The following is a 14,025-nucleotide window of genomic DNA, read 5'->3' on the forward strand; positions in this document are numbered from 1 at the left end:
CAGCCCTTCCATTTCAGTTCTTGTATTTTTGTCGGTGCGTAGGGCAAATTTTAGTCATCGCTCACCAATATCTTCAACGACTATAATTTACCCGCCTTATCGACAAGAATAGTATAATTCTGGCCAGGGACAATACAGAAATTACCTTGAAACATGACGAGTTCAAATAACAGACCTCAAACCAAATAGCCATTAGGGGCGTACGCAGGATTTTAACAAGTTGCAGTCAAAGCGTTCAGAAGCTGGATGAGGGCGTGGCCCCTCATCCCCGTTAACATCTCATAGCTCCCGCTTTTGGGTTGGAAATTGGCGACAATGCGTCAGAATATTGAGAATATTACACGATCCTCTGTCATCCTCGATCTCAGAAAGGACTTCGGTCGTCGCATGGCACTGAACGACATAACAATATATTTGAAAATCATCTGTGGACTACCATGATTAAGAAAATCATAGTTTTTCTCCTCATCATATATATATATATATAACTACGTACATAAAAATCAATCAGTAAACATTTGATTTTTTCCCCTCGTAATGCAAGTAAGATCGCCATTTTTTTTTTTTTTTTTTTTTTTGCAGTCCAGGACTGCAGGCCTATAGGCTGCATACGCCCCTGGCCATTAATTAAACGAAGTAGAATGATTAAGACAATCTATACTATATATAATACGCTAAGGAATAGACTGTTGTCCACCTTTTACGAAAAAAAACGGCTGAGCTAGAAAACTCCGAAACCACGCCATTTCCACCCTTAGCCGGAGAGGAGGTGTGCAAAATGGTTTTTATTTCAAGATTATACCGGATAGAAAAGTTCAAACTCACGCGTTTTTGTAAGCGAGAGGATCACACTCAGAAAGGCGCCATTTTCAATATTTCACAGGAGCACAAAAATAATTCATTTTCCGCAGGACTAACCTTCTGACCCCCCACGTCTCTCAAGAAAAACACAGCAAAAGTATACAGTAATAAGTAAAAATAACGTAGAGGAGAAATCTTATTTTAGATAATTTCGGAAGATGTGTAAACAAACAGTGCGCGTGGAAAATCAAATCTGAAAAAAAAATTCGAATATAGATTAATTGTAGCTGAAAACACAGCCGTTAATTAGAAAGGCATTATTCCTACCTCGAAAAGAAAGTAGTTTTTTCACAGAGCCGTAGCAGCCCCCATAAGATAGGGGGCACAATACAGAAACATAAAGAAAATATTGGGGGCACAGCCACGCCCCTACTGGTCACTTCGTTATATTTTTTGAAAATATTAGGGGGCACGTGCCTCCAGTGCCACACCCCCTGCTACGGCCCTGCTTAAGCTCCATCGCGCATAAACAAACAAGACTGCAAGACTTTTGACTTGTGAACAATTTCAATTCAATCCATTAAAGGACGGTGCATAAACGCTAATTTAATCAAATCGAGATGGTGTGTGGTTTGTTTGTTACAAATAGTTGGCGGTCATTTTGTGTTTTCAGACCAATAATGAAAGTGAGATCCACTCTCTTATTCACAAAACCCAACATATGAACGTGCTAAATGGCATGGTTTGAATTTGGTTGTCCGATTCACGCCGAAAACATCATACACAGGGTTATAGGAACACGGATATAGGAAAAGGTGGAATACTAAAATACTGGCGGTATTTTATAGAAAGCTCCTTTTCACATTAAGGTAAATTAAATATGAGATAAATATATTGGTGACTCAAAAGGGAGGCATTTAATGTTTACGACGCATACAATCCCCCTAAAGCACAGCCCAATGCATTGAAGGATTGGAATATATCTTACAAAGTTTTATACAACAAAGAATTGCTTTTCGTGAGTATTTCACGGGCATAGCCTATATACCTATACCTATACCATATACCTATCTGAAAAAAATGCCAATTCATGATGTAATTTCTTTAGACTCTTCTGTGAGTTTTCATTGAAAATTTTAAAGTACTTATAATGAGTTACTTATGATGACGAGTACAGCGGCGTAGCCAGGAATTTTAACAGAAGGGGGCCCAAAAGGCCCTTTCAAGGAAATTCTCCTGTATTTTAGATAATGTCTCATACATTTACTTTATTTTTTGCTGCTAGAAGGGGGGGCCGGGCCCCCTGGGCCACACCCCTGGCTACGCCCCTGGAGTATATATATCCATGTAAACCCTCAAAATTAATTAATATAGAAAAAGAAAAGCAGGTATCAAAGACATGTTGCATTGTGAATAAAACTTCATATGCCAAGAGGTACCCATTAAAGTAAGTAAAATAAGTACTCAATTAGCCTTACGCTAATAACTTTAGTAAAATAGAACAAAGGAAAAAAAAAGTAAAAGCACCAGCGAGCTGTCATGGTTCAAAGTTATATAAAATACATTATCAAAAAATTTAAATGAAAATCGTTGGAAAATTCCATTCAGCATACAACAAAGGCAGGAATTGTCTCTCTTACTCGTATGGGCACATAAGAGAGAGACGTAACTCTTTTGCCTTATGGCCGCAATCTTCTTTTATGATGCTCGATTCCGAAGATGTTTATTCGGAAGTTTCTGATTGAGAGGTTGAGAGGTTGGGTATGACCGCTGCAAGGGCGCGGACTCGACCACAATCTACGTGTAATAAAAGGTGTTTACTTCAAAATTCGGTTGTTTTTTGTACAATAACGCTCTACAAAATCAAATCTACCGAGTGAAAAACTACAACATAAGACAACGAGGAGCCCTATCCTCGGGGGGGGCCCATAAGATAAATAAGGGGCCACAGGGGGCCCAAAACAAATAATATTATAACATCTCCCTTCTCAACAAAGTGTTAGGTTAAGTGTTCAATAAATGTTCTTAACAATGTTCAATAAGTCTTTGTGGTTTTTTGATAACCCTGCCAGATGCTGTGCTCATCGTTGTCGTCTCGTGTTGCCTCTCAGAAGACTTTGGTGGTGTAGGCGATGCTGTCACATTATTGCTTAACTGTGTGGGGTTGTTGGTACTTTCTGGTGGTAGTTGAGGAATGGCTGGTATAACAAAAGGACTTGTGCTCATCGATTGATCATTAGGTGTTGAAATGATTTGTCGTCGATTTCTCCTGAAGACACGCCCACGCTCATCTCCTAATAAGTACGATCGGGGCAATACTTCTGCTTTCCTCCACTCAGCCTCCCGGTTTGGACGGATACGCACCTTATCTCCAACTTGTAAAGGAGGGAGATCATGACTATGACTATCATAATACTTTTTTGAAACACTCTGACGATGTTTCAATGTCTTCACAACTTGATTTGGGTCAACAGGCTGAGGCAGTAGCAAACGTCGATGAGTCGGTAGTTGGGTACGTGTTCTCCTACTCATTAGCAGCTGAGCTGGAGACACACCTAAGTCATCAAAGGGTGTATTCCTGTATTTGAGTAATCCTTCAAAAGGATCTTTGTTGTCAGCAGCCGCTTTCTTTAAAATCCGTTTTGCGGTCTGAACTGCTTTCTCGGCAGCTCCATTTGATTGTGGATACTCTGGAGAGCTTGTGGTGTGACGGAAACCCCACTCATCTGCAAACTTTTTGAACTCATGTGAACTATTAAAAAGGTTTCTAGTGTTACTGTACTGGGAGCCATTGTCGCTCAGAACTTCCACCGGGATCCCAAACCTTGCAAAAATCTTCTTTAAGTTATTGATAACACAATTAGCAGTGGTTTGGCGTAACAACTCAATCTCAAAGTACTTTGAATACAAATCGGTAACAAGCAAATAGGAATGTCCGGCATATTCAAAGATGTCAGTACTGATCACTTGCCAAGGCAATCCAGGAACCTCACGTGGTAGTAGGGTCTCTCTTGGCTGTTGGTTTCGGAAGGCATTACATATGGAGCAGGAACTAATCTTGTCTTTGATCTGTGCAGTCATTGAGGGCCAGAAAACATATTCTCTTGCAAAACTGAGACTTTTGTTCTCACCCATGTGTGCGCCATGAATTTCTTCTAGCACCTCTGCCCTCAACGATCTCGGGACAATGATTCTGTCTGCTTTGAATAACAAACCATCTTCTACGCTAAGTTCCTCTCTAAAACTCCAGTATTCTCTCGCTAGCTCATCAAGTTGATGTTTTTCTGCTGGCCAACCTTTAACGACATATTCCATGACCACTTGAGAGGTAACATCGCAGTTTGATGCTTCCTTGAATTTTTGCAAAGTGCTTGAATCTACACCAAGACTGTCAATTAAGTTGATTCCAATCATCTCTTCTGGTTCACTAACTGGTTTAGTGTCACTAACTGGGGCTCTGCTTAAGCAATCTGAGATGAATTGTTTCTTTCCTGGCACATAACGAACATCAAGGTCATACTTTGTCAGCTTTAACAACATCCTCTGCAATCTCGGTGGTGCTTCATTCAAGGGCTTTTTGAAGATGGCTTCTAGTGGTTTGTGGTCGGTTTCAACTACAACACGACGTCCATAAACATAAGTATGGAACTTTTCAGTTCCCCAGACAATTGCCAGAAGCTCTCGCTCGATGTTGGCATACCTTGTCTCAGCAGGTGATAGTGTTTTTGAGCCAAATGCTACAGGTCTTTCGTCCTGCAGAATCACAGCACCTAATCCCGTGCCACTTGCATCAACATTAAGCACTGTCTCTTTGGTGTTGTCAAAATAGGCTAAAACTGGCGCTGAGGTAATGACTGCTTTGAGCTTGTCAAATGCATGCTGTTGAGGTGTCTCCCATACGAATGCGGTATCATTCCTTGTTAGCTGCGAGATAGGGCCCTGGAGATCAGCTTTATGTTCAATAAATTTATCCAGATAGTTTACAGTTCCTAGGAAACGTAGTATGCCATCTTTATCGGTCGGGGCAGGCATCTCGTTGATAGCTCTTACCTTTTCAGGATCAGGCTTTAAACCGTCTGCAGTAAATAGGTGTCCAACGTAGCTGACTTCAGGAACTCGAAGTTTGGCTTTACGTGGATTGAACTTTAGACCTATCTCACGGCTCCTCTTCAATACTGCAATCATCTTGTCATCTAGCTCACATTGATTTCCACCATGTATCAAAAAGTCGTCAACGATTATTTCTACTGGTACTCCTGCGAAGAGTCGGTCCATCTCTCGTTGGTAAATCTCGGGCGCGGAACTTATGCCGAATGGGAGCCGCAGGAATCTGTATCGACCCCAGGGGGTATTGAAAGTCAGGAGCTTCGAGCTTTCTTCGTCTACTGGTAATTGCCAAAAACCGCTGCATGCATCCAACGTTGAGAATATTTCAGCACCGGTGAGTTTGTTGGCAACCTGTTCCACTGTGGCCATCGGATAATGGGGTCTCTTGAGGGCTCTATTGAGGTCACGTGGGTCTATACATATTCTGATGTTGTCTTTGGTTGGTGGGCTTTTCTTTTCTTTGCCTTTTCGTTTATCGATTACTAACATCGAAGAGACCCAAGGGGTATGTTCTTCTTCTTTAACAATGATCCCATCTTCTTCCATCTCTCTCAGCTTCTGTTGAGTTGGGTCTAACATGGATACTGGGATCTTTCTGGGTGCGTGTATAACTGGAGTTACTGCAGAGTCTACCTCTAGGTGTACTTTGTTGGGTAACATTCCTGGTTTGTTACTGAAGCAATCAAGGTAATCTTTCAGAACAGGGTCACTTGTGAGGGTTGTGGTACTTTTGCTTTGTTCTCTGGACAAGTCGATGTTTGATGTTTGTGCTGATGGTGAATCTAGCAATGTGAGATCCATGAACTGTAGGACTTCAAGATCAAGGCAAGCCTCACAACTTAGTAGTGGGGTGAACTCTCCATCAACTACAAGATATAACAGATCTATCTTTCGATCTTTGTACTGTGTTGGAAGGCGGACACATCCTTTAGGGTAGATGGGCTTAGTCGCAAGCCAGCCCTTCAAAGGCTGGTGTAAACGTTTCAACGGCTTGTTGGTGATGCTCTTGTACAAGTTGTAGGGGATGACAGTAGCCTCCGCACCCGTGTCTGCTTTCAGTTTGACCTCTTTTCCTGCTATCATGACTTTTATCAGGCTCTTTTTGGGTTGCTGGTTCTGTAACACGCTTCCGACTTCAATGGATCCAAAGTATGTGTGGGTTTCGTTGCTGTCACTTGAGTCATACTCCTGTTCCACCACATGCACTTCTGGATCTTTTTTCTGTTTGTTTTTACACATCTTTGCAAAATGGCCTGTTTTGCTACAAATCTTGCAATTCCTTTTAAAAGCTGGGCATCGTGTTGGGTGTGCAAATGAATGGCGATATCCACAGAACTTACAAAACGGCTGTTCTTTCTTAACTTGGACTGGTTGCACAGACACTGTTTTACTTGGGACTACTGTCTGTGGAACAAACTTATACTTCTGCAGCTCAGTCGCCTCATAAGTTCTGCAGTAATCATGCGCGGTTTGTAGGGTAAGGTCTGGCTTTTTCAACAACTCCCCTCGCAATTCATCGCTGGTTACTCCCCCCACAATACGGTCTCGTATCAATGAATCTCTAAGTGCTCCAAAGTCACAGTTTAATGAAAGCCGTTTTAGCTCACTAACAAAGTTGTCAATTCGTTCACCCTCCTTTTGGTTTCTAAGATTGAAGAGCAGTCGCTCATAAATGACATTCTTAGCTCCTCGACAAAGTTCATGGAACTTTCGGCACACATCACCATAAGATTCATTACTCTCGCCTGCAGTATACACAAAGTGGCTATACTCTTCAATTGCACTCGGTCCAGCACAGTTAAGTAACAAATTAACTTTTAACTTATCTCCCTTGTCGTCCTTTCCTTTTGCAACCAAGTAAATTTCGAACTGCATTAGGAACTTTCTCCAATTTTCTGATGCATTCGCATCCAACACCAAAGGTCCCGGAGCTCGATGATACATTTCCCCACTTTCGGCCATCGTTTCCTTGTTTTGTCGACTTTTCTTTAACAATTAATATTCTCCAGTGGTTAACCACTTCTGACACCATGTAATAAAAGGTGTTTACTTCAAAATTCGGTTGTTTTTTGTACAATAACGCTCTACAAAATCAAATCTACCGAGTGAAAAACTACAACATAAGACAACGAGGAGCCCTATCCTCGGGGGGGCCCATAAGATAAATAAGGGGCCACAGGGGGCCCAAAACAAATAATATTATAACACTACGTCCGTGGGAAATTGATTCCCTTACGGCTTGTAACAAAGAAATACTCGCGAGGATTAGCTGCTTCGATAAAATTTAATAATAAATATACACTAACACTATAAATGGAACACTGCTTCCAAAATAGAATAAAAAATAAAAGGAACTTTAACATCATAGAAATGCCGATTTTTGTGCTGCGTGGTAGTTCTGGAATCTTTCGCAATGGTTATATGACCCAACTATTATTGTAAGGAGAGTTGACCATGGAAATTACAGCTAAAAGAAAAAGCCCTTCTAAATTTCCCAAGGAAGTGTAAGCCCGTGCTCCTCCCAATATAAACGGGTTCTTAAATGCTCGAGTCGTTTACATAATAAATAGCGATGACAATACCCACATTATAATGTTGCATTCTATTTTTATACCGGACGTTTTGTAATGCCTAATACACCGGAAGTCAAAGTATCACACCGCTGAAAGCCGGGGGGTCAGTCGGGATTTCCGACTACGTACCGGTGATCGGTTCCGTAAAACCGCTGACTTCCCGAAGATTGCTTCCCGAAGCTTTACCGAATTCGCTTGACGTCTGACGTCTGGCAGAACTCAGGAAATATCTTGCAAGTTTTTCAAATATCTTGCAAGCAGCGTTTTTATGACCGTTTTTTTTACTTCTTTTTGTGTACAATACCAAGGGCCTACCTTTACCTACACACACTCGTTGTAAACCATTTAGTTTTATTTTCGGTGGTTCCCTGTTCAATTAAATGATATTTTCGTTTCGTAAAACCCAAGACGGCGGACGACACTGGTGAGCTCGATACATCATTTCATGAAATGAATTTGGATGGTCTGAATAATCTGGCACTCATTTGAACTCCCACTGCTCTGGTTGGATTGTACTTATCAAAAATATACACTTTCAGAGATATAGTTCGAGCACATACTGTCTTTATGTTCTCTAGAAGAAGCTCTAGAGCGAAGAAGTCACTATTCGCACATGATCTTACGCCGAATTCCAAACTCCAGGAAAGTATTTAGGCTATTTCTGCAGTTGTCATGTGCACATTGAATTTTACAGGCAAGAAATGCAGTATGGATAGGTCCTTCTTCGTCTGTGAAAATTCGTCCATCTTGGATCTGTAATCTGCCAGTAGTTATTTTTTTTTCCGTCTTCGCTTCAGGATTCCTGTGGATGTCCGCGCAACAGCATATAATGACTGGGTACGAGTCTGCTACTCAATATAAAATATCCATCATTGCACAATTAAATTATAATCGGATATGTTATGTTGGTTCGCGGTCCGCAGTCAAAGACTACTAATAAAGACTACTACTAATTCATCCATAATGCGAAATTGGTTGGTCCGCGGTCTAGGGCCTAGTCATATTCATCCGGCGTCTGTATTGTATGTTTGGAAAGTGAGACTAAACTTTATTAACAAAACTATACAGAAAATAATTAAAGCCAAAAAGACCGTTTAGGATTTAGAAAATAACAAAATGACTGCAAATTGCACAGATTGCTGAATTACCTCACTCGGTGAAGCCCAAACAAGGAATTATCCCAAACTATGCAAACATCCATAAGCACAGCATTAATTATGCCCAGATGGACTTTATGATGTCCTAAGGCACTCTCCAGATGTGATAAAGCACATTTTTAAGCAAATTACAAGAAAAACTGTTGTAAGCAACAGGCTGTAGCAGTGCCGTTCCTAGAAAGAAAAGGCACCGCAGTGCATTGTTGGAAACTTCAAGGCATACCGTCTTGGGTCAGCGGTAGTTTAGCTGGTAGTGTTGGACTTGAAATAGGGGGGAGGTTTTTGTTTTCAGTCTGTTTTTCTTACAATTTTGCTCAAAAGTACCCAGGAGTGAAAGGGTTAACTATTCTCAGCGGTGTAGCACGGATTTTTAACAGGAGGGGGCCCAAAGGGGACTTTCAAGGCATTTTCTCCTGTATTTTAGATGTCTCATACATTTACTGTATTTTTGGCTGCTAAAAGGGGGGGCCTAGGCCACCCCCTGGCTACGCCCTTGATTCTTGTCCTACTTTTACACTTATAGTATCAAAAACCTGTACATGTAGACTCATTGATCGTGACTTCGTATGCCAACTTGTGCAGCAAAACCTTTGGTGGATTAATATATTATACACATATATACCAAAATTTGTGTCATCATGGTTTGGGGTCACGTCCTTTGATATTGTACTGCGATAAGACTTTAGTTCTTATTACTTCTGGCACACACTAGCGTTCTTGTACATTGATTCGAGATTCACCGCAATTTGCAAAAAACGAAACAAGATAAATAATTCTAAACAGCAACCTCTTGATCTCTGTGTACGCGGTCTGCAACAACAAATCACAGATAATGCTAACAAAATTTACAATACTGTATATACATATATTCATGTGAACGCCTAGACCTAACGCATTATTCATATACTGTATGTAGTTCAAAGAATAATAACTATAACTAACTTCAGCCCCATCACACTCCTGGTCTCTTATGGACGGACCATTAGAAAAGTGATCAATTTGGAATGAGAAAATTTTTTTAAGGTTGAATTTTTTTTTGAGGAAGTCAATTTTTTTACAATATAGAAAAATCAAAGCAAGTTATTTTTCAACAAATTATTAGTACATTTGTACATGTTTTATCTTACGATAAGTGCTATGAATAGGTCCCGTGGCTGCTTTGCTCAGATTCAAGCTGTTTAAAAATGATATGGGTATTGAAGTCTGGACAGAAAATAGTAATTGCATTCAGGGATATTGAATTAGATCTCTGAAAAAGAGAAAATTTGCTTGCCTCGTTAGCAGGGCATAGAAACAAACAGTACACAAAAGACAAGTGGGAAAATCATATGTCTCATATATAAAAAATGTAAAGTGATGGTAGGAAACAAGGCGGTAGAGGGCACTTTTATCAGAGTTACCACTATTTATACATTACAACTACATAAGAGTTGTTTGGAATTCAATTTTTCATGATATTTTTGCATCAAATAGGGGATTTTTTGTCCATATCATTTGGGCCTTGATATTTTGATACATAAAACAATTAAAGGCTAAATAACTGTCTCTATTGTTTTTTATTTCATGAAAATGTTCCTAATGATTTTGGGATGAGCCTCCTCTACTATAAAATCATTCATCAGGAGTAAATCCATGGTAATGCTGGAATGCTGGTTCATGAGTGAGAGAATCCCAAATCCCTGTGAACAAAATGAATATTGTGAAATAGTCACCTGTGAACAAAATGAATATTGTGAAATAGTCATAGGCCCAAATGAAGACATCCTCTGACCCGTCAGCCATAAACAGACTACAGCCAGTCCTGTGCTAGGCTCTACAGACTACAGCCAGTCCTGTGCTAGACCCTACAGACTACAGCCAGTCCTGTGCTAGGCTCTACAGACTACAGCCAGTCCTGTGCTAGACCCTACAGACTACAGCCAGTCCTGTGCTAGACCCTACAGACTACAGCCAGTCCCGTGCTAGACTCTACACACTACAGCCAGTCCTGTGCTAGGCTCTACAGACTACAGCCAGTCCTGTGCTAGACTCTACAGACTACAGCCAGTCCTGTGCTAGACTCTACAGACTACAGCCAGTCCTGTGCTAGACTCTACAGACTACAGCCAGTCCTGTGCTAGGCTCTACAGACTACAGCCAGTCCTGTGCTAGACTCTACAGACTACAGCCAGTCCTGTGCTAGACTCTACAGACTACAGCCAGTCCTGTGCTAGACTCTACAGACTACAGCCAGTCCTGTGCTAGACTCTACAGACTACAGCCAGTCCTGTGCTAGGCTCTACAGACTACAGCCAGTCCTGTGCTAGACTCTACAGACTACAGCCAGTCCTGTGCTAGACTCTACAGACTACAGCCAGTCCTGTGCTAGACTCTACAGACTACAGCCAGTCCTGTGCTAGGCTCTACAGACTACAGCCAGTCCTGTGCTAGACTCTACAGACTACAGCCAGTCCTGTGCTAGACTCTACAGACTACAGCCAGTCCTGTGCTAGGCTTTAAGGCGCAGGTTATTGTAGGCATGCGTGTGGATGCGCCAGCACAGTGAGTAATCAAGATCCTACGCTCTTTCGACGTTGTCTAGCCATCTCCTCTGAGCTTGTCTTGGCTGCCACAGTCATACTCTGTGGTTAAACCAGTCTGTCAGTGATAATTGTAGTCGTACTCTGTGGTTAAACCAGTCTCTCAGTGATAATTGTAGTCATACTCTGTGGTTAAACCAGTCTGTCAGTGATAATTGTAGTCATACTCTGTGGTTAAACCAGTCTCTCAGTGATAATTGTAGTCATACTCTGTGGTTAAAGCAGTCTCTCAGTGATAATTGTAGTCATACTCTGTGGTTAAACCAGTCTGTTTTGGGTGAAGAACTTTGACTATTGACTGCTGGATTTCTATCTTCAGCATTTCCTTCGGCAAGCCATCTGGGATTCTCATCAGCTGATTGGCTACGTAGTGTCCAAAAGCATTGTCTGCCTCACATGAGAACTCAGGTTCTTCAGATTTCTTAGTCTGTTTGCCACAATTATTAAACAAGTCTCTGTCTGTATTTGCAGTTCTTTTCATGTTGTTCGCGATTGGCGGGATAGCGGGGCTCTCATAGAAGTCACTACTTTCTTGGGACACATTTGAAACATTATCACTTGCCAGGACAGCCTGGTCATCCGAGTCTGCAGTGCAGTCCAACTCCTGCTTACTAGTGTTTAAAGGAGTACTGCTGCTACTAAGGGATTGTTTGGAGTTGATGTAGTCTTTAAGGAAGTGCAGTGAATGGTAGAGTGGCCATCGGGAAGTATACAAGTCCTGAGGGTTGCTGCTGTTTAATTTGCTGATTTTTTCTTTTTTGATTTCCTTGCTGTAATAAGTGCGAAGACATCGCATTTTTTTGTGAAGTTCTTCCAAGGTGAATAGTAAATCTCCTGCAACATCACAATCATATTGAGATGCATTAACTGTTAGTATATTAACATAGTTTTAGCACTTTATAAATTGATTATTATTATTATAGTATATAAAGTTTACTGCATACAAGCTCCTTATAAGTATATACTGTATTCTGAGTAGGAAACAATAAAATTAATTAAAATTTTAACATTTAAGCCAGAAGGGGTTCGTAAGAACACACTTCAAGGGTGTAAAGAGACGCTGACAGCTAAACTAGTAAGTACAGTACTTGTATTTGTTATGCACTAGTCATTTGAAACCCCCACCCCCATGGTCCTGGGGAAGGGTGGGGTTAACATGGGGGTTTAGGGCACTTTTGAACAAGAATCTGTCCCGAGGGGGTGGGGGGATTGAATGTTTTCGACTCTAAGAATTGTCCCCACCCTGGGGGTTTGGGGACAAGTGAATAGCCTTGCAAATGTACTTTGCAAAAGTCATGTCATTTACTGGTTTGAGACTCTTTTTTTTCTGCAGCAAGCAATTCCATGTATTAGTATGTGGCAAGCTGCATGGAAAAATATCCGAAAACAAATATGAAAAAAAATTTGAATATCAAATAAGATGATTTATTTTTTCATTTATCAAAAAAAAACCTGTCACCTTCATAGTTATTAACACAAATGTACTCGCTGAGGTGTACTGGCTTTGAAATATAAAGGCTTATTTCAGATGGCTTGGTAGTTGCTTATAGTTTGCACCCCGAGAAGTAGGGGTATTTCACTGCAGTTTTGTCCTGAGCGGGTAGGGGCTTTTCTCTGTTTTGTACAGGGTCAAAGTCTAATCCCCCACCCTTCCCCGGGACCATGGGGGTGGGGGTTTCAATTGACTAGTGCATTACCGTCTTCGGCTAGTCGTTGTTGTATACGATCCATTGCTGCGCTTCTACATTCTCTTCGAAAATGATCCTTATGTCTGCCGTTGTACAAAACATTTTCTCCCTCCCACAGTGTTATGAGCTTAGCTGTTTCCGCATCTGTCCAGTTTCTTGATTCCCTTCTTACTTCTGAGACTGGAGGAGTTTCTAACGAAACGATTGTCAAACTTTCTTCCTCCGCCATTTTGTCTCAGCACCAGTCCACGCTACCACAGGAAGCCCAATACCTTACAAACAAATACTCTAACAAATAAAACTAACAAATACTCTAACAAATAAGACAAAGCCCGAGAGCGACGAAAAATAAACCTTTCAAATAAAGTAACCCCTTTCAGACTAAGAAACTTTCTGGCTGATTTGAAAGCGCTGAATAAGTTGCTTTTAATTTGTTGTTGTTATTTTGCCGCTGTGCGCGCAAGTTTTGGCAAGTAATAATAATAATAATGACAATGATAATAATAATAATGATGATGATGATGATGATGACTTGACAATTTGTTCAAAACCAATCTCTCTTAATCGCAGAACGTTAAACCAGCTTGAAGACCCTTTCTGTGTTGCAAGGTCCACTGCTCTTAGCATATTAACAGGTAGAGAGCTTTTCACCTCCGCGCATCTAGACTTCAGGTACTCGTTCTTCTCTTTGTGCGCCTCTTGCTGTGCTTCTTGTACGGCATCATCACCCGGCAGCTCATGCGTTTGCCGTTTTATCTGTTCTGCAAGCTGACCACGGACCTTTGGTAAAGCAGTAAATTCGAGAGAAGCCTCATCAGCGGGATTTGTTATACCCAAGCCTCAAAACCTCACTGGCAAAGAGAGGATATCACGTTCTGCCTGAGCACTTGTGCGCCCTGTTAGAGAGGGTATCAAGGTATTGCACGTTCTAGAAGTAGGGCACGTTTTAGAGGCAAGAATAGATCATCTATATCCGATCTAGATCTGGTCCCACATACTCATCAACTCTGCTATTCACGTAGTATTCAAGATGGGGCCTGGAACCGAGCGGCGCACCAAGATGCTTACGACCTTCCGTTGTGATATTGATTCCAGATCCTTCAAAGATTATCCGTGCAGA

At 41.2% G+C, this 14,025-nt stretch overlaps 2 protein-coding genes across 3 annotated transcripts; both read right to left on the reverse strand.

Annotated features, from left to right (window-relative positions):
• Positions 1-2,826: 2,826 nt before the first annotated feature.
• Positions 2,827-6,870, reverse strand: LOC125561906 (uncharacterized protein K02A2.6-like). The gene has a single exon (XM_048726708.1). The coding sequence runs from the start codon at positions 6,868-6,870 to the stop codon at positions 2,827-2,829; it is 4,044 nt and encodes a 1,347-aa protein (XP_048582665.1).
• A 3,141-nt stretch (positions 6,871-10,011) lies between these two features.
• LOC5504274 lies at positions 10,012-13,874 on the reverse strand. Of its 2 annotated transcripts, XM_032372575.2 has the most exons (3): positions 13,557-13,874; positions 12,915-13,177; positions 10,012-12,051 (listed from the first exon to the last, which is right to left on the reverse strand). In XM_032372575.2, the coding sequence occupies exons 2-3, from the start codon at positions 13,132-13,134 to the stop codon at positions 11,447-11,449; spliced, it is 825 nt and encodes a 274-aa protein (XP_032228466.2). In that variant the 5' UTR covers positions 13,135-13,177; positions 13,557-13,874; the 3' UTR covers positions 10,012-11,446. The 2 variants fall into 2 exon arrangements, with proteins under 2 accessions (XP_032228466.2, XP_048582538.1); XM_048726581.1 differs by lacking the exon at positions 13,557-13,874 and having other exon boundaries at positions 12,915-13,331.
• Positions 13,875-14,025: the final 151 nt, after the last annotated feature.

The sequence above is a fragment of the Nematostella vectensis genome, chromosome 4 (genome assembly GCF_932526225.1).
Source record: "Nematostella vectensis chromosome 4, jaNemVect1.1, whole genome shotgun sequence".
NCBI classification, from domain to species: domain Eukaryota; kingdom Metazoa; phylum Cnidaria; class Anthozoa; order Actiniaria; family Edwardsiidae; genus Nematostella; species Nematostella vectensis.

Excerpts from the sequence above, each read along its gene's own strand:
- LOC125561906 (XM_048726708.1), bottom strand. The coding sequence starts at position 6,870 with ATGGCCGAAAGTGGGGAAATGTATCATCGAGCTCCGGGACCTTTGGTG.
- LOC5504274 (XM_032372575.2), bottom strand. The coding sequence starts at position 13,134 with ATGGCGGAGGAAGAAAGTTTGACAATCGTTTCGTTAGAAACTCCTCCA. Across the intron at positions 12,052-12,914 it reads ACAACGACTAGCCGAAGACG|GAGATTTACTATTCACCTTG; the intron begins GTAATGCACTAG and ends GTGATGTTGCAG.